The sequence below is a fragment of the Pteronotus mesoamericanus genome, unplaced genomic scaffold (assembly GCF_021234165.1).
Source record: "Pteronotus mesoamericanus isolate MK-2021 breed Mesoamerican mustached bat unplaced genomic scaffold, CSHL_Meso_final scaffold_125, whole genome shotgun sequence".
Taxonomy (NCBI): Eukaryota; Metazoa; Chordata; class Mammalia; order Chiroptera; family Mormoopidae; genus Pteronotus; species Pteronotus mesoamericanus.
The window spans coordinates 2,880,602-2,906,783 of record NW_026555304.1 but is presented as its reverse complement, the minus strand read 5'-3'; the positions used below and the strand labels follow the sequence as shown (position 1 = coordinate 2,906,783).

At 37.5% G+C, this 26,182-nt stretch overlaps 1 protein-coding gene across 3 annotated transcripts in view; it reads right to left on the bottom strand.

Annotated features, from left to right (window-relative positions):
- Window positions 1-25,618, bottom strand: part of MFSD14B (major facilitator superfamily domain containing 14B) — a 133,837-nt gene extending 108,219 nt beyond the window's left edge. For all 3 annotated transcript variants that reach the window (XM_054587996.1, XM_054587997.1, XM_054587998.1), the window contains exon 1: window positions 25,309-25,618. In XM_054587996.1, coding sequence (XP_054443971.1) covers window positions 25,309-25,353 — 45 coding nt within the window. In that variant the 5' untranslated portion in view covers window positions 25,354-25,618. The remainder of the gene's footprint in view (window positions 1-25,308) is intronic.
- Between the last annotated feature and the right edge of the window lie 564 nt (window positions 25,619-26,182).

The following is a 26,182-nucleotide window of genomic DNA, read 5'->3' as shown; positions in this document are numbered from 1 at the left end:
CACAGATTGTACCCTCAGGTGAAACAGACAGCTAATTCATCAGAAACTACACATTACTGGATATAATTTGGGACAGACCAAGATGTGTGCCAAAGGAGAAGATGTGTGCCACACCCACCATCTTTCCTGAGGACTGAAGAGCGCCAATCAGTGGAGACCCATGGATCACACCCTGCTCATCACACCAGAAGCCCCTTCTAAAGGCAGGTGGAAGTGGTACATGCAGTGCTGTTGGACCTTAGATGAACTACTCCTGGCCTTGTGCTCATAAAAAGACAGCAAGGAGGAATCGCAAGGTTGAACTAAGCCTGAAAGAGACAGCCACAGACTGCGGATCACTTGTAGCTTTGAAAAGGCTGCTTAAAGCTAGACAGAGACACCACTGACATTATCGGAGATGGACCAAGAAGGAGAAGACAGTTGGCAAAACTCAGTTCTGCTGAGATGAATTCCACATCGTTCTTTTTAATTGTTTATTCTTTTATTCTCCACAGCATTTTAACATTTGTTGATTTTCCTCAATATTTTTCTATTATTTCAGACTTCTAAAATTTATTTTAGTTTAATTTCAAATCTCATACTTTATTCTTCCCTTTTCTTACTCCACTTTGCCGCCTTCTTTCCCTTTCCTATTTCCATTTCAAATTATATTTTTCCCTTTTAAACCTTGTTTCTGTTATTCACTTTAACTCATTCCCCTCCTTCCACCCTCTCAAAGCCATTTCTTTCCATTAGCCATCTCACATTCTTTTTCCCTTTCTTACCATATCCTATTCTCTTTCCATCTTTATTAATCTTTGCTTGTTTGTTGTTGATATTGTGGTTGTTGCTGCATTTCTTCAATTTTATTCCTAAATGTTCACTATTTTTTTATTTCAGATATCTTACTTTACTGTTTCCCTGTCCTACTCCATTTTGCCTTCCCCTTGCCCTTTCTTATTTTCCTTTTAAATTTTATTCCTTCTCTTTCTTAAGCTGGTTTCTACTCCTTACTCTGTATTATTTCCCTTCCCTCTATCCCCTCAAAATCATTCTTCTTTCTTTTAGACATAGCATAATCTTTCTTCTTTCTTATAATATTCTTAGTCTTCTTCCACCTTTATTAACCTTTTGTTATTTGTTGTTGATATTGCAGTTGTGACTGGGAGGTATTTTTGCTGGTGTAGGTTTTGTTTCCTGAGTTGTTTTGTTTTGTTCTGGTACCACCTGTACAACAGCATACAAGATAGGGTGGGGGTTGTGACTCTCAGTCAGCCATCCAAAGGGGAGAACCTGCCAATGAATGAGACAACAACCAAAACCTGCAACTGCGTAAAGGACATCCTTAGAGGATCCTTTATGCAGTCTAGGAGATCAAGGAAACTTCACCAGTGCATCTCACAGGTCTCCTACCACAGAAGGCCACCACACAAAAACAAGGAGCCAAAGCAGATCAATCTAATAAGCAGAAACAAACAGAAAGAGTCACCTAAAATGGGAAGACAAAGAAACAACCCCCAATCAAAAGGAAAGGAGACATCCCCAGAAAAAGTGCTCAATGAAATTGAGACAAGCAATTTATTATATATAGAGTTCAAAGTAATGGCTATCTGGTATTCAAGAAACTGTGAGAAAGACAGGGAACTTTATGGGAGCTACAAGTAGCTTAGTAGGAACTATATCAGTGTGAAAAAGGACATAAAAACTATGACTAAGAACCAGAGGAAAATGAAAATACAGTATCTGAAATGAAGAATATGCTAGAAGGAATTAAAAGCAGGCTAAAGGAAGCAAAGGATTGAATCAGCAAGTTGGAAGACAAGGTAGGAAAAAAAAAAACACCCAGTCAGAGCAACAAAATGAAAAAGACTCAAAAACAAGGAAGATAGTTTAAGGGAGGTGCAGGACAACATGAACATAACAATTCACATCATAGGGATACCAGAAGGAGAAGAAAATAAGCAAGGGATAGAAAACCTGTTTGAAAAAAATGACAGAAAACTTCCCTAACATGGTGAGGAAAAAAGTGACACTAGTTCAAGAAGCACAGAGGGTCCTATTGAGATGAACCCAATGAAGGCCACTCAGAGACATGCCATAATTAAAATGGCAAAAATTAAAGACAGAGAGAATCTTAAAGGTAGCAAGGGAGAAACAGCTAGTAACATGTAAGGGAGCTCTGATAAGGCTATCAGCCAACTTCTCAACAGATAAACCACAAGCCAAAGAGGAATGGTAGGATATATTTCAAGTGATTAAAAAGCAAGACTTGCAACCAAGTCCACTCTATGCAGCAAGGCTCTCAATTAAAAAGAGAAGGCAAAATAAGGAGCAACCCAGACAAAAAAGGCTAAAAGAGTACATCTTCACCAAACAAGCATTGCAAGAGATACTAAAGGGACTGTTTGTAAGATGTAGAAATAGAGAAAAGGAGAGAGGGGAACATGGGTACAAAGGGGAAAATGGCAATATATAACCTACCAACCATTAATAGCCTTAGGATAGCTGAATGGGTGAGAAAATATAACCAACACATACGCTGTCTACAAGAGACCAACTTCAGAACACAAGACATATACAGCCAGAAAGTGAAGGAATGGAAAAAAATATTCAAAGCAAATGGGCACGAAAAAAAAGCAGGAGTAGCAATACTTATATCAAACAAAATAAGAATTCAAAACCAAGACCATAACAAGAGACAAAGACACTACAGACTACCTAATAGAGCAGTCCAGCAAGAGGATATAACCCTTGAAAACATATAAGCGCCCAATATAGGAGCACCTAAATATATAAGGGAAATCCTGGAGGACTTTAACAAAGAGATCAACAGCAATACGGTCATCATAGGATATTTTAATACCCCACTGTCAACAACAGATCATTCAAAAAAATTTAAAAAAAAGATCTACAAGAATATTGCGGCACTGAACGACACTGTAGGTTAAATGGACATCACCGATATTTACAGAGCATTTCATGCCAAAGATGCAAAATATACATTCTTTTCAAATGCACATTATCATCAAAGATAGACCACATGGTATGACACAAAACAAACCTCAACAAATTCAAGAAAGTTGAAATCAAATCAAGCATCTTCTTGGATCACAATAATTGGAAGCTAGAAACCCACCTCAGGAAAAAAAACTCAAAAACATTCAAATACATGGAGACTGAATAACATGTAATTAAATAATGAATGGGTTAACAATGAGATCAAAGAAGAAATCAAAAAGTATCTGAAAACAAATGAAAATGAACACACAACAACCCAAAATCTATGGGACACATCAAAGGCAGTCCTGAGTGGGAAGTTCAAGGCAATGCAGGCCTACCCTAGAAGATATAAAGACCCCAAATAAATAACCCAATGCTACATTTAAAAGAATGAGAGGAACAACAACAAACAAAGCCCAGAGTGAGTAAAGGCAGGAAATAATCAGGATCAGAGCAGAATTAAATGACATAAAGATTTAAAACACAATTCAAAGGATCAATGATTCTAGAAGCTGGATCTCTGAAAAGATAAACAATACTGATAAACCTTTAACCATACCCATCAAGACAAAAAGAGATGGAACCAAATAAATAAAATCAAAAATGAAAGAGGAGAAGTAACAACTGGTACTAGAGAAATACAAAAGATTGTAAGGAATTAGTGTGAAGAACTACATGCCAAGATGTGGACAGCCTGGGCGAAATGCATAAATTCCTAGAAACATACAATCTGCTAAAACTGAATCAAGAAGCAGCCAAAAGCCTGAATAAACCAATAACTAGGAAAATTGAAGCATTAATCAAAAAACTCCTGGCACACAAAAGCCCTGGACCAGGTGGCTTCACAGGTGAATTTAACATTCAAAGAAGAACTAACCCCTATATATCTGAAACTATTCCAAAAAATTCAGGAAGAGGGAAGACTCTGACACTCTTCTTAGGAGGCCAGTATTATCATAATTCCAAAACCTGGAAAGACAATAAAGAAAGATGTTTGCTGACCAATATGTCTGATGGACATAGATGCTAAAATCCTCAACATAATATTGGCAATCCAGATCCACCAATACATCAAAAAGATCACACACTTAACAAATGGGATTTATCCCAGGAATGCAAGGATGGTACAATATTCGCAAATCAGTAAACATATATACCACATAAACAAAATGAAGGACAAAAATCACACGATCGTATCAATAGGAGCTGAAAAAACATTTGATAAAATCCAACACCTATTTATGATAGAAACACTTAGCAAAGTGGGTACAGAGGGAGCATACCTCCACATAATAAAGGCCATATACAAGAAACCTATTGATATCATCATACTCAATGGGCAAAAACTAAAAGCTTTTCCCTTAAGATGAGGAACAAGAGAAGTATGTCAGCTTTCACCACTCTTATTCAACATAGTACTGGATGTTCTAGCCATAGCAATTGGACAAGAAAAAGAAATAAAAGGCACCCAAATTGGAAAGGGAGAGGTAAAACTGTCATTATTTGCAGAGGACACGATAGTGTACAGAAAACCATACAGTCTCTACTAAAAAACTACTTGACCTAATAAGTGAATTCAGCAAAGTGGTGGGATACAAAGTTAATATTCAGAAATAGGTAGCATTTTTGTACAACAGCAAGTCATCAGAAAGAGAACCTAAGAAAAAAAATTCCCACTACTACAGCACTAGAAAAATAAAGTACCTAGGCATAAATTTAACCAAGAGTTTAAAGACCTGTAATCAGAAAACTATAGAACACTGAAGAAAGAAATTGAGGAAGATACAAATAAATGGAAGCATATATCATGTTCTTTGATTGGAAGAATAACATCATTAAATGTCCATACTACTCAAAGCAATCTATAAATTCAACGCAATCCCTATTAAAATTCCAGTGGCATATTTCACAGATCTAGAACAAATATTTCAAAAATTTATATGGAACCAAAAGGGACCCCAAATAGCCTCAGCAATCTAGAGACAGAACAACGAAGTTGAAGGAATCACAATACATGATATCAAACTGTAGTACAAGGCCACTGTAATCAAAACAGTCTGGTACTGGCATAGGAGCAGACACATAGGTCAATGGAACAGAATAGAGAAGCAGAAATCAACCCATGCCTCTATGCTCTATTAATATTTGACAAAGGGAACACCAGCATACATGGAATACAGATAGTCTCTTCAATAAATGGTGTTGGGAGAACTGGGCTGGTACTTGTAAAAAAATGAAAGTAGGCCACTAACTTATACCATATGCCAGAATAGACTCAAAATAAACTCAAAAGACTTTTATTTAAGTCTTTTACCTCCTCCTTTCCAATTTGGATGCCTTCTGTACCTTTTTCTTGTCTGATTCAGTGAGATCTGATCAGATTGTTGGGGAGAAGTAGGGTGGGGCCATTGGAGGAGTTTGCTGTGACAAGGGTAAACAGTGTAGGAGTGGATGCACTGAGAAGCTGAATGCCTACAGAGCGCTTGGAATTATGGGCAGTAAGATCTGAAATAAAAGAAGGGCTCTTGGATGGGCTGGCACTGGCTCTCCCTGGCTCTCTCTGACTCTCAGGCTCTTTTCTTCCTCGAGGATGCCTGGATGATCGTGCTGCAGCTGCCTGCATTTCCCAACAGACAGTATTTTAGATGGGAAGACACTCCAGGCATAGCCTAGAGTCTGGCAGGCCTGGCAGAGGGTGGCAGAGTTATTATTCTTTGGGTGTTCTAAAGGGGATGACCTCGGAAGCAGAAGCCTGCCAGTCTTCCAAATATTGAGTAGCTTTGTATCTTACTTTGTTTTCATTTGTAAACCAACCCTATAGAAATAAGATAATTAAAACTAACAGGGTGAATGATAGAACTCAGGTGTTAGAGTTTATCCTTGATTTATAGATTTAAGTGATTAAAGCCATAACTAAAGAGTTAAAGAGTTCAGCCTTAATTAATAGGCTTAAGTGGCGAATGTATGTGAAATGCTCTTATTCCAAAATGGCGAAGCTTTTCAATAAAGACTCCTTTCCTTTATCACCAAACCTTTGCCTCAAGGGTGGTGAAGGTCAGCAGGACCCCAAATGCTGTTAAGTAACAGTGATACCATAAAAGTCCTAGTGGAAAACACAGGCAGTAAAATTTCTCAGAGGGCAAAGGAAACAAAGGAAAAAATAAACAAATGGAACTACATCAAATTAAAAAGCTTCTGCGTGGCTAAAGAAACCATCAGCAAAATGAAAAGGGAACTGGCCGTATGGGAGAACATATTCGCCAATGATACACTGGACAAGGGTTTGATCTCCAAAATATATAAAGAACTCATGACTTAACACCAGGAAGACAAACAATCCAATTAAAAAATGGGCAAGGGACCTGGACAGGCACTTCTCCAAGGAATACATATAGAGGACCCACAGACATATGAAAGGATGCTCAACATCACTTGCCATCAGAGAGATGCAAATTAAAACCACAATGAGATACTACTTCACACCAGTCAGAATGGCCATCATTAATAAGTCAACAAAAAACATTTGCTAGGGTTGCAGAGAAAAGGGAACCCTACTACACTTTTGGTGTGAATGCAGACTGGTGTAGCCACTATGAATAACAGCATGGAATTCCTCAAAAACTTAAAAATGGAACTGCCTTTTGACCCAGTGATTCCACTGCTGGGAATATGCTCTAAAAATCCCAAAACACCAGTTCAAAAGATTTCATGCACCCTTATGTTCACAGCAGTGCTATCTACAATAGCCAAGAGCGGGAAATAGCCTGAGTGTTGTCAGTAGATGAGTGGACTAAAAAACCGTGGTACATTTACACAATGGAATACTAGGAAGCAGAAAGAAAGAAGGAATTCCTAACTTTTGCGACAGCATGGTTGGAAGTGGGGACTATTATGCTAAGTGAAATAATCCAGCTGGTGAAAGACAAATACCATATGATCTCCTTTACAAGAGGAATCTAATGAACAAAATAAACTAATGAGTAAAACAGAATCAGAGACACGGAAACACAGAACAGACTGACAGCTACCAGAGGGAATGTGGCGAGGGAGGAAAAGAAGGGGAAGGGACTAGTCAAAGAATATGTAAGAATGACCCAGGGAAATGAACAACAGTGTGGGGATTGTGAGAGCTGGTGGTGGTGGGCTAGGTAAAGAAGGAAAAATTGGGACTACTGTAAAAATAAACAATAATAAAAATAAAATGCTTGTACTTGTACCTGGCATGTAATAAACACTCGATAAATATTTTTTTAAGAGTTTGGTGATGACCACCAAAGCAAGCTTTGATTAGAAAGGTCTGAGGATTACAATGAAATTGACCATTAGAAGAGCCAGGCCCAGACTGAGGTGACCACCAAGAAACAGAAAGAAAAAAAATTAAGCACAGTGAAAAGTATCACTTTTGATGAGACTGTCAACATAGCCTGACTAGAAGTGACACCGATCTTTAGCTAGAGAACTCTCTGGAACCATTAAAGAGATCCTGAGTACTGCCCAGTCTGTGGCCTTCAATGTTGACAGCTGCCACCCTTATGACACCATAGGTAACATCAACAGTGGTGCAGTGGGATGACCAGCTAGTTAAGAACTACAAAGGAAAATGCTTCAATTAAACATAATTCACGGCCCCCCGCCCAAAAAGAATTTCAATAACAAATAAAGAAGGAATGGTTAACTTATACCCTGCCACTTTGCAATCTCACTGAAACAGTGAATGGAGGCAATAATCATTAATGGCTATAAAAACTATTAATTAAAATTTGATGAGACACTTTATAAGGGAAAAATCAAACTATAACACCTAAAGCCTGAACAATCATAACATCACAAAGTCAAATATTCTTTACTGTATAATGTGATACAACAAAAAATAGAACCACATAAAGTATTCCTATGTGGTTCAGCTGATAGTTAATGACAAATTACAGAAAATGCAGATGATATAAAACTGGCCTTGTTTGTTTCTAATTGTTGAAGTGGGATGATATATATGAGGAGAATACGTAACAAAATGTAAGTTTTAGAAAAGCCAAAAAGCTTTAAAAAGGTTGTCAAAAAAATTAGAACTTCTCAACAGTGCTTGAAAATACATGTTAAAGACTAAAAGACTAAATAATTTTTATATTTTGCAGATTACATTTTTAAGTTGTCTCATTTTATTTTGCATTTCCCTGGATACAAGTGAAATTGAGCTTTTTTCCCTACAGTTATTAGGAATTTACATTGTTATATGAATTCTTAGCTCAACCTCTGCACCTTTTTTATCAGAGAGTGTAATCCAACACAATCATTCATTCTCCCTCACCTACTGGCACCCATATCCTTTAAAAATAAAGGGACAAATAGACAATTCAACAATAGTTGGAGACTTCAATATCCACTTATAATAATGATTAGAACAATTAGACAGAAGAACAAGGAAACAGAATATTTCAGTAACTCTATACACTGACTAGGCCTAACAGACGTTACTGTACACTCTATATGCAGAACACACATTCTTTTTATGTGCACATGAAAAGACCATAAAACAAGTCTGAATTAATTTTAAAAAACTGTTAGAAACTATGTTCTTGATCACAGTGTAATAAAACTAGAAATCAGTAACAGAAATTTTGGAATATTCACAAATATGTAAATATTAAACAACATACTCCTAAATAACCATGGGTCAAAAAAGAAATCACAAGGAAAGTTAAAAAACTCTCAGATGAACAAAAATGAAAACACACATAGCTGGTGAATGCAGTAGTGCTGACAGGTAAAATTTATAACTGTAAATGCCTGATTATAAAAGATCTGAAATTAATAATCTAACCTTTCATCATAAGAAACTAGAAAAGCGCAAACTAAACACAAAGCAAGAAGGAAAACAATAAAGAGTAGAGCAGAAATAAATGCAATACAGAATTAAAAAGCAAGAAAGAAAAATAACAAAATTAAAAGTTGATTTTATAAAAATATCATAAAATTCACCAGTGTTTAGTGAAAATGACCAAGAAAAACAGAAGACTTAAATTACTAAAATCGGAAATGAAAGAGGAGTTATAAGAGCAATTGTGGGCAATTGTAAATCAACAGATTAGATAAACTAGATTAAATGGACAAATTCCTAGAAACAACTTACTAAGACTGAATCATGAAAAAATAGAACTTCTGAATAGACCTAGTACTACTAAGGAATTGAATCAGTGGCCAAAACCTCCTAACAAATAAAAAAGCCCTGAAACTGACAGTTTCACTGATAAAATTCTATCAAATATTTAAAGAAGAACTACCACCAATCCCTCTCAAACTCATTTCAAAAACAGAGTGGAGGGACACAACACATTCCATGAAGGAATCATTCATTACCTGTACCACAGCTAGACAAAGGCACTAAATGAAAAAACAACTGCAGGCTAATTTCCCTTATGCTATTGATGCAAAATCCTTAATAAATACTAGCAAACCAAATTCAGCAGCATATTAAAAGGGTTATATACCATGATATTTATTCCTGGAATATAAACATAGTTCAAATATAAAACCAATCAACAGAACGCCATGTTAAAATGAAGGGGGTTTAAAAACACATGATCATCTCAATTGATGCAGAAAAGAGCCTGGACAAAATTAACACCCTTTCTTTATGAAGAAAAAAATCCCAAAACTAGAATATGTAGAAACTACATAATTCAATATAATAAAGGCCACATATGAAAAGTCCACACTTAACCTCACACTCAATAGTAAAAGGCTGAAAAAGTTTGTTTGAGACTTGGAATAAGAAAAGAATACCTTCTTCACCACTTCTATGCAATACAGTACTGGAAGTTCTAGCCAGAGTAATTAAAAAAGGAAAAGAAATAAATGGCATCCAAACTGATCTTAGTAAAAAACAAATAAAAAATAAAAACCTCTAAAGGTTTTACACACACATAAACACAAACTGTTCAAATAAATAAATTCAGCAAAATTAATAGAGCTACCACACCATATGACCCAGCAATACCTCTTTTATCTATTTGAAAAATTGGAAAAAAATTTCTTTGTAGAGATGTACATCTCCTTATATTTATTGCAGCATTATTCACAGTAGCCAAGACATGGAAACAACCTAAGTGTTCTTTGATGGATGACTGGAAAAAGAAAATGTGATACATATATACAATGGAATACTACTTAGCCAGAAGAAAAGATTAAATACAGCAATTTGTGACAGCATGGATGGGTCCTGAGACTATCATCCTAAGCAAAATAAGACAGATAGAAAAGGATAAGAACTGTATGATTTCAGTTATATGTGGGATATAAAATAGAAGGCAAAAAATAGCTCTGGCTCGTGTGGCTCAGTGGGTTAAGCACAAGTCTGAGAACCAAAAGACTGCTGGTTCAATTCACAGTCAGGGCACATGCCTGGGTTGCAGGCCAGGTCCCCAAGCTAGAGAAGCAACCAAGTGATCGATGTTTCTCTCACACTGATGTTTCTCTCCCTCTCTTCTTCTCTTACCCTCTCTCTAAAAATAAATAAAATCTTTTTTAAAAAAAAGAGAAAGCAAAAAATAAACAAGGCAAATAAACTCACAGAAACACACAACAACATGGTGGTTACCAGAGGGGAAGGGAACTAGGAAGAGACTAAAAAGGGTATAGGGAGTCTAAATACGGTAATGAAAGAAGACCGGACTTTGGGTGGCAAGCACACAAAAATGTAATATATGGATTATGTATTATTATTGTATGTATGTATTATGTATTGTGTGCTCAAAACATAATGCTATTAACCAATGTCACCCTAATGAATCTAATTTTTTAAAAAAGCACCTTGGTCTTTGATGATAATGTTCAATTGCTAATGAACCAACCCTGGAACAGTCTTGCCTCCACATTTCTTGTTAAATGAGTACATAAATCCCCTAATTGTAACACAATGGTGTGTGTGTCTGTCGGGGAAGGGATCTGAGCAGCATCCTAAACAAAAATGATAGATTGCAAATAAAGCATATGAAAAGATGCTCAACATGTCATTAAAAATGTAAATTAAAACAATGAAATTGTTGGATGATTGATCTTAAATGCATCATCCTAAATGAAAGAAGCAAGTCTGGAAAGTTTTATAGTGTATGATTTCACTTATATACATTCTTGAAGAGGCAAATCTATAGAGATGGTAAATAGATGAGTGATTGCTAGAAGTTGAGAGTATACAGTTAAACAGGTAAAGCATAGTAGAGATTATTCTGTATGAAACTGTAGTAGTAGATAAATGCATCTGTCAAAACCCACAGACCTTCAGAGCACAAAGAGTGAACCTTAGTACATGCTTATTAAAAAATATATTTAGGACGTAGGAAATCTTAGCATGGAATACAGAATATTGACAGAGAAGCTACCTATATTACAAATGAATAAATCAACTTCATTGACAAGGGTAGGAAAAAGTTGGCAATCTAACATTAGGACTTAGTGGCATCTGTACTGTTCTAATTGATAACATCCTTCCCCAAAAGAGTACAGGTAACTATTCTGAAACCACTATACATATATTCTGGAATTGAACAATTAAGTAAATGGTAGCAAATGGTGGGAGTCAGTTTTCTCACCACTGGAAAGGAAGGTTACAAATAAACAAGGGGATGAAACCATGTCATAATTGACTAGAGTTGGAAATGTCATTATAAACTCATTTTAGCTTCACATAGATAAAGATGGTCACATATAGAAATATTTATAGATATATGTATATATACATGGGCTGGCATACACCCATACATTCCATTCTCTTGCTCTGCCAGCTGAGAAAGCCTAAAAGAGCAACACCCTAGTAGCCCAACAGCAATAAGCATCTAATGTCTAGGTTTTAAATACCTTGGTTTTAAATACCATTCTCCAATAAAAGGAACCAGAGCTCCTTGGAGCAATGGCCAGTTCTAGAACTGGGGCAGGAACAGACAAGAGAAGCCTGAGCATTTTGTAATGCTAGACTATTAAATGCTCAAATAAGGCAGGGGTGGGGCAGTGGTATTTCAAAAAGCTCCCAATGGCCAAAGTTGGAACAATATGAGCAATGAAATAAATTAGTATTGCATTATATCACCAATTACAAAGTAAATATCTATGAGTCTATACTAATAAGATGGTTTAATAGACAAATGGGGTCCCTGGCTGGTGTGGCCCAGTGGACTGAGTACCAGCCTGTGAACCAAAAGGTTGCTGGTTCGATTCTGTTCAGGGCACATGCATGGGTTGTAGGCCAAGTCCCCAGTTGGGGGTGTGCGAGAGGCAGCCAATCACTATTTGTCTAGCTTATTGATGTTCCTCTCCCTTAACTGTGTCAACCATCTTAAGGCCAGAGGGGATCAGTCCTAGAGACCACAAGTCAGTATACTGGGAAGATCAGAGCATATGAATGTAATGAGCCCACCAGGTCCTTGGCGATATTAAACTCCTAACCTAAACACACTATTGTGTCCTTGTCCTTCCATTAGGTGTAATAATAAATCCCGTTATCATCAAGTAAGTCGTCACATCATGTACAATGTTAACTTGTTAAAAATGAGATCTTAGTTTGAATTGCATATATAAGCTTAGGAACCAAGACTATAACTGTGTATACTGGTGAATCTATTGTACTTCTAAGTGGAAAAAAATCTTATTTTGAGGTATTTTTCTAACAGGAAACTAGTACTCGTATTTGGAAAAGTGCTATCACTAGATTCAGTCAGTCACTTCTACATTACTATGAAGACACATATGAAAAGTATGTTTTATTATAAGCTCTCACTAGTTTAATAATTCACATATTTGCTACTTTTAACCTACATCACTATATCTATTCAGTTAGCAAATGCTCTATCAAAAATAAAGCTTTCAGAAACCTTCTCAAATATGTGCACAAGAATGAGGAAACAAATGGATTTAAAAACCAAATAAATAACTATACCTGAAGGCTTTGCTTTTCCTTCTCCTAATAATATTGGAATGAAAGTAGGAAAAGCAGTTTTATTTCTTATTTCTCCAGATAAATGACTTTTCCACAAAAAATATAAAAATTTTCTCAACATGATATTAAATAGTTGGATGAGATGGTGATCATGTTGGACACACTAAACATTCATTAAATATTTGTAAAATAACTGCTTTTCTTTTTAATTTTTATATTTTTATTGTTTATGCTGACAGTTGTTCCTAATTTTCCTCCTTTTCCCACCTACACCCAGTCCCCATCCTCTACACTCCCAAAGTCAATCCCCATATTGCCAAAGTTCATTGGTTGTGCATAAATGTTCTTTGGTTAATCCCTGCACCATCTTTCATACCGCTCCCTCCCCTACCTCCTTTACAGAAGCTGTCAGTCTGTTTTCATGTATCTAAACTTCATTTACTATTTTGTTCGTTAGTTCATTGTGTTCATCAGATGCCACATATAAGTGAGACTATGTGGCATTTTTCTTTTACTGACTGGCTTAATTCAATTAACATAATTTTTTCCAGGTCTATCCACACTGTTGCAAAATCTAAAAGTTTCTTCTTTTTTTTAGTGCTGCATAGATAATGCCACTGTAATAAAAACAGTCTGGTACTGGCATAAGAACAAACATACAGATCAATGGAACAGAACAGGAAGCCCAGGAATAAACCCATGCCTGTGTGAGCAACTGGTATTCAACAACGGTGGCAAGAGCATACAATGGAGCAAAGAAAGTCTCTTCAATAATGCTGTTGGGAAAACTGCACTGGTACATACAAAAAAATGAAACTAGACTGCCAACTTACACCATACATGAAAATAAACTCAAAATGTATAAAAGACTTAAATATAAGTTGCAAAACTACAAAAATCCTAGAAGAAAACATACTAAATCTCAGATATCCAATGTAGCAATATTTTTGCTAATATATCTCCAAAGGGACTGGAAACAAAGGAGAAAACAAACAAATAAGACTACATCAAATTAGCAGACAGAGTCAACAGCTGACATCATCAGAGGACAATCCAGAAAGAAAAAAAACAGTGGTCTCCTTCCGTAGAGGTTCACACCACAAAGTCAGGAAATCAAGACAGATCAATTTAAGAAGCAGAAGCAAAAAAGAATTTCACAAATAATGGGAAAACAAAGAAACTCCCCGCAGTTGACGGGAAAGGAGGAATCACCAGAAAGAAAACGCAATGAAATAGAGACGAGGAAACTATCAGATACTGAGTTCCAAACAACGGTTCTAAGGAAGCTCAAAGAGCTCAGTGAGCTCAGAGAGAATTACAAAAAACTACAGGGAAACTACAAGGAACTTACTGCAAACTATATCAGCATGAAAGAGGACACAGAAACTATCAATAGAGACAGAAGGAAATGAAAAATATAACTTCTGAATTGAAGAACACAGTAAAAGGAATCAAAAGCAGGCTAGATGAAGCAGAGGAACGAATCAGCGAGCTGGAGGACAAGGTAGAAAAAAGCTCCCAGAAAGAGCAAGAAAATGAAAAAAGACTCAAAAAAGAATGAAGAGGTGTTGAGGGAAATGCAGGACAACCTGAAATGTTGTAATATCCATATAATACCAGGTATACCAGGAGAAGAGGAGGAGGAGGAAGGGATAGAGAACCCCTTTGAGAAAGTAATGATAGAAAACTTCCCTAATTTAAGAAGAGAAAAAGTCACACAAGTCCAGGTAGCACAGAGGGTCTCATTCCAGAGGAACCCAATGAGGCCCACTCCAAAATACTTCATAATTAAAATGGCAAATATCAAAGACAAACAGAGAATCATAAAGGAAGCAAGGAAAAAAGAGGTATAACATATAACGTAGCCCTGACACGGCTAGCAGCTGACTTCTCAACCAGAAGGGAGAGGCAAGAAATATTCCAAGTCAAGAAAAGCAAAGGCCTGCAACCAAGACTGCTCTACCCAGCAAGGCTCTCAATTAAAATGGAAGACAAAATAAGCCTTCTTTTGGCTTCTCAGACAAAAGAAGGCTAAAAGGATACACCTCCACGAAACCAGCATTACAAAATATGCTAAAGGGACTGCGTTAAGAAGATGAAAAAAAAGAATCTGTGATTACCGAGTTCCTTTCACAGACACCAATACTTGATATTACCAGTATTTTTAATCCTTATTAATCTGACTGTGACAAAGATGTGTTATTTTAATTGTTCCTTTCTTAATTGTTGAAACTAAACCTGTTTCGGTATATTTCTTGCTTATTTCTATTTTTTCCTTTTTTTAAAAAAAGCTTTAAATGACTTTTTGGTATTCTTTATCCATTTTTTTGATTCAATCTTTGTAGAATTTCCCCCCTCCCAAAAAACAATAAAAACTATTAACTCTTTTATAGATGTGTTGCAAATACTTCCCTATTCTATTACTTGTCCTTTAACTTTTTTTACATGAATATTACTGTACAGTCTTAAATGTTTAATATAGTCATATTGTCAATATTTTACTTTATAGCTTCTGGGTTTGAATACGTACTTCAGGGTAAGAAAAATATTAGTTTGTATTTTCTCCTAAAACTTCCTAGATTTTACATATTGATTTTTAACTCACCTGAATATTGGTTGCATAATTTGTGAAATAGGGCTCTATATTTGTTTTATTTCAAGTAATGGTGATCTATGCACCTTATATGTTGAATAAGCCTTATTTTCCCCATTGATTTGAAATATCAATTTAATCATATATTACATTGTTAGATAGATATATCTGTTTGTTTCTAGAATGCTCGTTTTATTTCATTGATCTACTTGATTATTTCTGTGCTGGTGTCATGTTGGTTTAATTGCTGAGACTGTATAATGGATTTGTATTTTTTAATGTTTTATAATGGATCCTGACATTTAAATAAATAAATAAATAAATAAATAAAATCTGCATTGAAAGAAAGAAAGCAAGCAAACAAGGAAACTTCTATCTTTGCGACAACATGGATGGAACTGGAGAATATTATACTCAGTGAAATAAGCCAGTTGGTTAAAAACAAATACCATATGATCTCACCTGTAAGTTTAATGTATTCAACAAAATAAAACTAATGAACAAAATAAACCACAGGCAAGGAAACATGGAGCAGACTGAAAGTGACCAGAGGGGATGGGGAAGGAGGACAATGGTGGAAAGAAGGGGAAGGGACTAGACAAAGTACATGTATGAATGACCCATGGACATGGACAACAGAGTGGGAAATGACTGTGGGAGAGCAGGGTGGGACGCGATGGGTGGAGGAAGGCAAAGAGGGAAAAACTGAGACAAGTGTAATAGAATAAACATGATTTAAAAATAAAATTTAAAAATAAATGAAAGAGAATAAAGTGAAGGAAAAGGCCATCATAAATCTTCATAATTTCATGTGAACACTCTTGTGAACCAGAGGATAGATTTTGGGAGTGAAATTTCTCTGAATTTTTTTACAAGAGCTTATCCAAAAGAAACTACTTTTTTCTTTATTTGCCATTTGTTCATTCATTCATTCATTCAAAAAAAAGACTACATCAAATTAAAAAGCTTCTGCACAGCCAAAGAAACCATCTTCAAGATGAACCCACTGTATGGGAGAACATTTTCATCAATGATACCTCTGATAAGGTTTTATTCTCTAAAATATGCAAAGAACTAATACAATTCTGCACAAGGAAGACAAACAAATCCACCTGAATAGATACTTCTTCAAAGAGGACATAGAGAGGGCCCATGAACATATGCAAAAATGCTCAACATCACTAATCATCTGAGAACTTCAAATTAAAACCTCAATGAGATATCACCTTACACCTGTCAGAATGGCTATCATCAATAAATCAACAAACAGCAGTGTTGGCGAGGATGTGGGGAAAAGGGAACCCTAATGCCCTCTTGGTGGGAATGTAGTCTGGTTCAGCCACAGTGGAAAACAATATGAAATATCTTTAAAAAATTTAAAGTGGAACTTCTTTTGACCCAGCAATTCTACTTCTGAGAATATAGCCTAAGGATCCTGAAACACCAACACACAAAAAAAAAACTGCTTTTCACTCAACTTTTCAAATTCTTAATTTACCAACTACACCTATTTAAAGCAAACCAAGGCTCCAAGAACTACATTTTAAATAGTCCTGTCTCTATTAACATTCTTTAAGAATAAAAATATTCAACTCCAACTGATTAATTCATTTAACACATAATGCTGAGCTCTACTATATGTCAGTTGGATGGTGGGAACAATGGTAGCAACAAAAGAAAATATGTCTCCTCTCATTTTATGTATACAAAATTAAAAAAGGAAATAAACACTCTGAAGGACAAGAACAGTCTATTACAAAGAGTCCTGAGCTATATCCAGGCGAAAATTATCCTATAACAGCAGCAACAGATACCATGCCAAGCACTGGATCAAATCACATTATTCATACTACCACTGTATCCTCACCACAATCTTTTGAAAAAGGAACTATTGTTTTCCCCATTTTACGACAAAACTCAAATGAAGAGAATTTAAGTAACTTGCCCAACTCAAGTGGCTAGTTAACTGCCTAAGCTAGTATTCCATCCAGAGTCACATACCTCCAGAGTGTGTGCTACTTACCACTGTATTTACTTACACTGTCACTCTTAGCCCATATTTTTCCACAAAGAGAATTAGCACAGATATATGGCAGGTAGCCTGGATGTAGCAATTTGAACAAGAGGTAACAGGAGTCAAACATAGATCCTCAAGCCAAGCCCAGTGCAGTCCTTTATGTACCTATCCACCCCTTTCCTGACACTAAGGCGTCTGGTCTCGCCAGTATGTAACTTGACAGAAAGAAAATTTTTATTAACCCTCTCACCTGCTTTCTCAACATGACCTGAACAGTTCAGATAAACTAGGACATAGAGCTTTTCTCAATCAGGTCATCTGTTCTCAATTGGAAAATGGTTGAAAGTTCCTCCCATTTGTTTCACACATGATCCCCAACTTAAAGATCACAGTACCCAGTAAACATCAGTGACCTGCCTACATGGAAGCAAAAGACAGGCTGTCATATACACCAGCTGAATAAAATTGAGAGTCCACAAATACACTCATAAATTTATGTCCACCTGATTTTTGGTAACAGTGTCAAATTCATTCAATGGAGAGAGGACAATTGCTTCAACAAAGAGTGCTGAGACAACTGAATTTCCACATGTAAAGAACAAAGCTCAACTACAAGTCAAGATGGTAGTGTAAATAAACATGGCTCCCTTCCTCTCACGACCATATCAAAATTACAACTAAACTACAGAATCACCATCATTCAGAACTGCCAAGAATCGAACTGAATGGAAGTCCTACAACTATGTAATTAAGGAAGAAACCATATCAGGACTGGGAGGAGAGGCAGAGATGCAGACAGGCTGGTCCCATATCCACGTGTGGTGAATAACAATTGGGAGGGATTCTCAGGAGTGAGGGGTTCCAGCCCACACCAAGGCCCCCAGCCCAGGGTTCCAATGCCAGGAAGTTAAGTTCCCATAACTCCCAGGCAGTTCCTCTTAAAGGGCCTGTGCACAGATTCACTCACTCTGAGCTCAACCACAGGGCAGCAGCTTGAAAGGCATCAGAGACATATGGAAAGGAAATGAATTGTCTGGCAGCAAAGTAAGAGCTGGGGGGTGTAGCTTTCTCCCAGCTCTCACAGAAGTGCTGACAGAGGCCATTGTTCCTTTTCTGAGCTCTCTTTCCCCATACAGAAAGCAGGGAGCTGCCATATCTAAGATTTCATCAACCTGGTTCCACTGTTTGCCCCACCCTGGCAAGTGCCTGAGGTGGCACCCCACCCAACTATCTTGACCACCTAAGCTATTTCCAGTGGCTTTTCCATACAAATGCCTTGACTTGGCTCATGCTTCACATTTTCCTAAATTCTCTCAACAAGCAGCATCTGACCTCAGTGAGCCCTGTACCTCAAAGTAGCACAAGGACTGGCACTAGCAGCTATCAGCCTTGCCACACAGCTTGGCCTCGCCAGGGCATTTCCAAGCCCAGCACACATAGCAGTCATCTGCAGATCGCTTTATAGCTTATGCCAGGTGGCCCTAGACAGAACAGAGGCAGTGGCTGACCTTGGACATACCTACAGCAGCCAAGGCTCAACTACAAGAGGAGGGTGTATACAGCCCATACAGTGGGAGCACTTTCAGTACCCAGCTTGGGTGATACGGGAGGTTGTGCCACTAGACCCTACAGGACACCTACTACATTAGGCCACTCTACCACACTTGGGAGACAGAGTAGCTCTACCTAATACATGGAAACAAGCACAGGAAGGTTGCCAAAATGAGGAGACAAAGAAATGTGGCCCAAATGAAAGTATGGATCAAAACTTCAGAATAAGAACTAAACAAAATGGAGACAAACAGTTTACTAGATACAGAGTTCAAAACACTGGTTATAAAGATACTCAATGAACTTAGTGAGGACCTCAACAGCATAAAGGGATCCAGCCAGAAATGAAGGATACACTAATTGAAATAAAGAACAATTTACAGGGACTCAATAGTAGCGTAGCTGAAGAATCAAGAACTGAGAATCAAGAATCAAGTCAGCAATGTGGAATACAAGAAAGCAAAAGCACCCGATCAGAACACCAAGAAGAAAAAATAGTCCAAAAAAAATAAGCATAGTGTAAGAAGCCTCTGGGACAACTTCAAGTGCACCAACATTCATATCATGGGGGTGCCAAAAGAAGAAGACATAGCAAGAAATTGAAAACCTATTTGAAAAAATGACAACAGAAAACGTCCCTAACTCGGTGAAGGAAATAGACATACAAGTTCAGAAAGTGCAGAGTCTTAAACAAGATGAATCCAAAGAAGCCCGCACTAACACATGTCATAATTAAAATACCAGGCTAAAGACAAAGAGATAATCTTAAAAGCAGTAAGAGAAAAAAGAGTTAGTCACCTACAAGGGAACTCCCAGAGACTGTCAGCTTATTTTTCATTTTTATTTCTTCTTTTTTTTAATTGTTCAACTACAGTTATCCCCATTCTCCCCACACTCCCCTGTTCCCCGCCCCGACTCCCACACACAATCCTACCCCCCCCACCCCAACTGGATTTGTCCATGTGTCCTTTATACATGTTCCCTGACAACCCTCCCCTTTCTTTCCCCCATTATTCCCATCCTCCCTGGTTATTGTCAGTTTGTTCTTTATTTCAACGTCTCTGGTTATATTTTGCTTGCTTGTCTGTTTTGTTGATTAGGTTCCACGTATAGGTGAGATCATATGGTATTTGTCTTTCACTGCCTGGCTTATTTCACTTAGCATAATAAGGGATTAATAAGAAATATTTAAAGTGATGAAAAACAAGAACCTACAACCAAGATTACTCTATCTGGCAAAGCTATCACTTAGAATGGAAGGACAGGTTAAAGAGCTTCCCAGAAAAGAAAAAGCTAAAGGAGTTCATCACCACCAACCCAGTATTATATAAAATGTTAAGGGTCTTCTTTAACAAGAAAATAAAAAATATGAACAATAAAAAGGCAATAAATAACCTACCTATCAACAATTGAATCTAAAAAACAAACAAAAAAACCATACAAGCAGAATAGAAACAGAGTAAGAATGTTCTAATGGTTACAAGATGGGAGGGGCATCAGAGAGATGGGCAAAAAAGATGAATGATTTAAGTACAAACTGGTTGTTACAGAATAGTCACAGAGATGTAAAATACAGCATAGTGAATATAGTAGCCAAAGAAGATATATGCATGACCCATGAGCATGGACAAGGTGTGGGGACTGCCTGAGGGAATGGGGGGTGCTGGGTGGAATGAGGCAAATGGAGAAAAATCAGGACAACTGTAATAGCATAAAAAATAAAATATAATTAAATTAATAAATAAAAACGAAAGCAGAAAAACAAGAATAAAGCTGGAACCCTACTTCATACCAGATAAAAAGTAACTCAAAATGGATGAATGACCTCAGCTAAAACTCCTAGAACATAAAGATAAATCTTGGATTTAGAAATAGATTCTTAGGCACGACTCCAAACTCTAAGTGAAAAAAAAAAAAAAAAAGACAAAACAAATATGGGCTTCATCAAAATTACAAACTTTAAATTGGTCTTTATCAAACTTTTAAATTTCTGTAAATCAAAGGACACACACAACAGAGTGAAAAGACAATCTGTGGAGAAAATATTTGTAAAGCATATATCCAAGGAGTTAATATCCAGAATATACAAGGAACTTCTACAACTTTACAACAAAAAAACACCAAATAACCCAACTTAAAAATGGGCAAGGGACTTGAATACACGTATTTCCAAAGATGATATACAAATGGCCAACATGCATATGAAAAAATGTTCAACATCATTGTTAGATGAATGCAAAATGAAAAACATAATATCACCTCACACCCGTCAGGATGGCTACTGTCAACAAACAAACAAACAAAAACAAGAAAATAAGGTGTGAGGATGTGAAGAAATTAGAACACTAGTGCCATGTTGGTGGGAATGTAAAATTGTGGAGCCACATGGGAAACAGTATGGTGATTCCTCAAATAATTCAAAACATAATCACCCAGTTATCCCACAAATTCCATTTCTGGGCAGATATCCATAAGAACTAACAGCAGGATCTCAAAGAGGTATTTATAGTCATGTTCCAGCAACCTTACTCACAGTAGTGAAAACATACAAGAACCCAAGTGATCATTCACAGATTAATGGAAAAACAAAAAGTTGCATATACATAAAATGAAATCTTATTTTGTCTTAAAGGAAAAAAACACATATGCCAAACATGCCTTCAACAGTGAAAACAACATGTGCCAACAACTTTGAGGATATCATGTGTAAAAAAATAAGCTAATCATGAAAAAGACAAACTGCATATGATTTCACTTATATGAGGTATCTATAGTCAAACTCAGAAACTGAAAGCAGAATGGTGGTTACTAGGGGACAGGTGATAGAGTAAACGGGAGTCGCTGTTTACCGGACACGAAGTTTAAGTGTTAAAAGATAAAAAAGTTCTAAAGATTGGTTGTACAACAATGTGAACACACTTAACACTGTGAACTAAATACTTAAAAATTGTTAAATGCTAAATTTTGTTATGGATATATAATGGCAATTAAAAATATTTCTTAAATCAGCTCTATTTCCACATATTGGCAACAAACAATTGTGAACTTAAACATTTTTAAGAATTTGCATTTATATTACATTTACATTACATGTACCATAGCATCAAAAATATGAAATAGGGAATAATCTGACAACTGTTGTGAAAGAACCATCCACTGAAAACCACAAAACACAACTGAGAGAAATTCAAGATCTAAAATAAATGGAGAAATAACCTCATTCATGAAAGGGAACACTCAATATTGTTTTCAATTTTCCCCAAAATGATTCAGGGTTAACAAAATCCAATGAAAATGCCAGCAGCCTTTTAATTTTTTTGTAGAAATTCATAAGTTAATTCTAAAATACAGAGAACCCAGAAAAGCCAAAACAATTTTGAAAGAGAAGGACAAGGTTAATAGAATCAACTCTATTTGTTTCAAGTTTTATTATGAACTTCTAGTAACAGAGACTGTATGATATTGATGTAAAGATAAACAAATAGATGACAGAGAATGCAGAACAGACTGACACATATATGGATAATTGTGACAAAGTCACAAAAGCAATACAGTGAATAAAAAAAGTGTTTTCAACAAATGATGCAACAATTGGTTATATATACGCAGAAAAAGAACTTCCATCCACGCGTTGCACTATATAAAAAATAATTCACACCTCCCTTTTCCTGAAGGTAATAATTGCTTGGAATAAATACTTGATTCCTTTCTATTATTAAGGTCAATACATCTCTTTGCCAAACAAGGTAGAAAAAAGTTGTCAGCCAATTCCTTATACATGGTCTTTGTTTCCATAGATTATTAGAGACATCTAAGACCTTGAGTCATGAAATCAAGCTGTCAGGAAATTCAAACAAAATAAGATGTAGTCCTGGGAGCTGCAGAAAATAGCACCTGAAAGTGATATTGAACAGAAAATGCAGGCAGGAAAGATGAATAATTTGGAGGTACTGGCATATGACATGAACATACAGGATTAAAGGCATTCACTGCTTTCACAGCCACCACACATTCCAAAAAGGCACCAGTGACTGGATTCTGCCACCTGCCCATGCTAGTTATTTCACTAAGTATAGCAAGCACCAAGAAAAGTCATTTTCAGTATTCACTGCAATTTACCAATACTGACTTTATGTACCATTAGAAATGAGGAAAGAATGCACAGGAAATCTACTTGTGCCCAAATTAGCATCCGGATTCAGAGAAGGAATTCTGGAATAAATTGACTAGGTTTCTTTAAGTAAACACACCTCAAAAGTTCCTGTCCTAAGCACACAATTAACAATTTTAATTTTTAGGATGGGTTCTAGTTCCTATATAGATTAGTAAATAAGAGATGACTGAATACTTTTATAAGTCAGGGAACCCCTATACATTCTGACCAATCATTCATACCAAAAATATTGAGAAATAAGGAAAGTAATAGCTAATGTTTACTGAGGACTTACTAAATGCCAGGTTGCAGTAATTTTCACAATCCTCTGAGGTAAATGTTACCAGTTCGGAGAGATTATGTAACTTCCCCAAAGTTATACAGTTAATAAAAGGTGGGAACTGAGATTCCAAGCATCCTCATCTAATCACCATGCTATAATGCTTCAACCTGCCAGGTTATCTTTTGATCCTAAAAGCCAAGGGGGGCCAATGAAAAATCAAGGAGAGGAGTAATGATTGTATTTACATGTTAGATTACACTAGTATTGCAATACATATTGTGGAAGGCACACTGATGGTGAGGTAAGCAACTGTCTCAAGAGACAGACAAAATCTAGGTCAAAAATGCTGAGGAACTGAACCACAGGAATGCAGAGAAGGATAAAACCTAAAACCTTTACTTGGTAAACTTAGCTAGACTTAGTAATGTAGCTGAATGTTGCACGAATGCAAAGGAATGAAGGTCACTACCTCTTAGGCTACTGGTTTGGTCAGTGATTTGTAATTACTGTGTATCAATTCAAAAGAAAAACAGAAAGAGGATCTGGCAGTTTGGTTTTGTTTAGGGGGCAGGAAGATGACCAGTCTACTTTTTCCATAATCAGAAACAAAACGAGGAAAACCAATTCTGTAAAATTTCCTCTCCTACCAAAATAAATTTTCCACATTCCAGAAATACTAGCTTTGAAATGAGAATTCCACTCCCTCCCAAACTTTTTCAAAAATAATAAGTCACTTTGGCAGGGAGGGGCCTTCAACATTACCAAGGCTTCTTTTGACAAATTATGCATTGAGTGGCAAGGCTGTGTCAGAACCCTGCCTGGTGTACACTAGAGCTGGTAGAATCAGGACTAGAAACCAGCTCTACTGCCTCCGTTCTACTTAGGGACTCCTCCCACTTCACCTGTCCTCTCAGTTCTACTAATGGGAACTCATATCACCAAATACAATCATTTAGCTTTCTTTAAAAGAAAATTTAGGTAGGTAAGCGAAAAAGCTAAAACCGATTACCATATATTTAATTTTCTAAAATTCCTGTTTTTCTTTGAAAAAAACGTTTCCTTAGCGTTAGTTTCTGTTTACTGTAACGTTTCTATATTTCCTGTTCTAAACAGACGAAGGAAAAGAAGCGAAATGAAAATATCGTTAAGAAACAACCGACTCTACGCTTAGTGTTCCACCATGGGAAACCATAATGCCACTGACAAAACCTGTTCTGTTGAATCCAAGCCAATTACATGAGGGCTTTAGATGCCATATGAACCTCATTTAAACTGTAAAAAGAAACATGTTCTTCTGCCAGGTCCTGGGATCCTCGGTTTTGTCTGAAATCCTATTCCCCAAGTGCTCCTGCGACTGCTTAGAATCAAGGAGCAGAAAGGGACTGCCGGTCTCCAACGCCAACTTCCCCTCGAGAGCCGAATGACGGTTCTAAAGGTTTCCCACACATCCTCTAAGCAGTCTGACCAGAAATTGTACCATAAAAATGATACTGACTATCTCACAGGAATGGAAAATGGAGAAAGAACCAAATTATTTACATTCACTGTCCCGTCTGGCACCTTTCAAACAATAACCAAAACATAGCTTCGCCTAGCAATGAGCAGGGCTATAGAAATGCCTAGGGATGAATTAGGTAGGTTCACCCGGAACCGAAGCTCCTGCCCTAGCCCACGGACTGTCGCGCTCCTGTCTCAGTGTCAGTGCCCCGCACCCAGGAGACTCCAGATTTTGACCGAGATCAGCTTAACCTCCCGTCCCCTGACTCCCGGCCTACATCTGGGCAACGCAGCGGATCCTCACGCTCACCCAGCTGCCGCCTGCGGCCTGCGCGCCCGCGCGCTTCTCAGACATGGTTCCCGCCTCGGGTACTGACGGCTCCTTCTCCGGCTCCAAGCTCAGGCTACGGCCATGCCTTAGCCGGCTTGGGGCGCTTCAGCAGCACTGCGACGCCGCAAAGGCGGCGGTGCGGCCCGCTCCCTCATGGGCTCCGCGCCCAGCGGCCTGCGGGTCTGGAAACCGAGGCTGGGGGCGGGGAGGACCGACCGAGGGAAGGGTTGCAGCGGGGGCGACCAGTCGCAACTGCCAGGAGCATCAGCCCAGCCGCCACCTAAGCTGAGGAGCCCTCCTCCGCCTTAGCTCCAGCCACAAGGTCCCTGCGCCCCGCCCACCTCAAACCCCGCCTCCACAGCCGCTTGGCGCAGGAAAGTACGTCATCACCAAGGGCCCGACCACTACTTTCTTTTTCGTAGGGGAACCGATTGGCGAGAACTCGGAGTCGTATACACGGTTTTGGTGGTGACAGCACTTCTGGCCTTGGCTTAGCCCATACTGTCCAATAAATGATGTCTTCATGAAGTATACAGGTGGCACTTTCTGACTGGGAAAGAAAGCTATACCCCCCCTGATCTGGAAGCCTCAACTGGGTAAGTATCAATGCACTGTAACTACGATATCCTGTTCTCCAAAATCTAAAGAGAAACTAAAGAGGTTACCTGGGCTTTGTGTAGTGGAAGGGCAGCCTTTGGAAACATACCGGCCCCAGACCTGCATACCCGAACACAGTGAACGTGAGCTGATTACTCAGTCTGGAATCCTCTTCTGTAAAATGGGGACAGTAGCATACTTTGGGTAAATTGGTGATGTATGGCAATCAGCGAACAACACTAAGCCTGGCTTCATG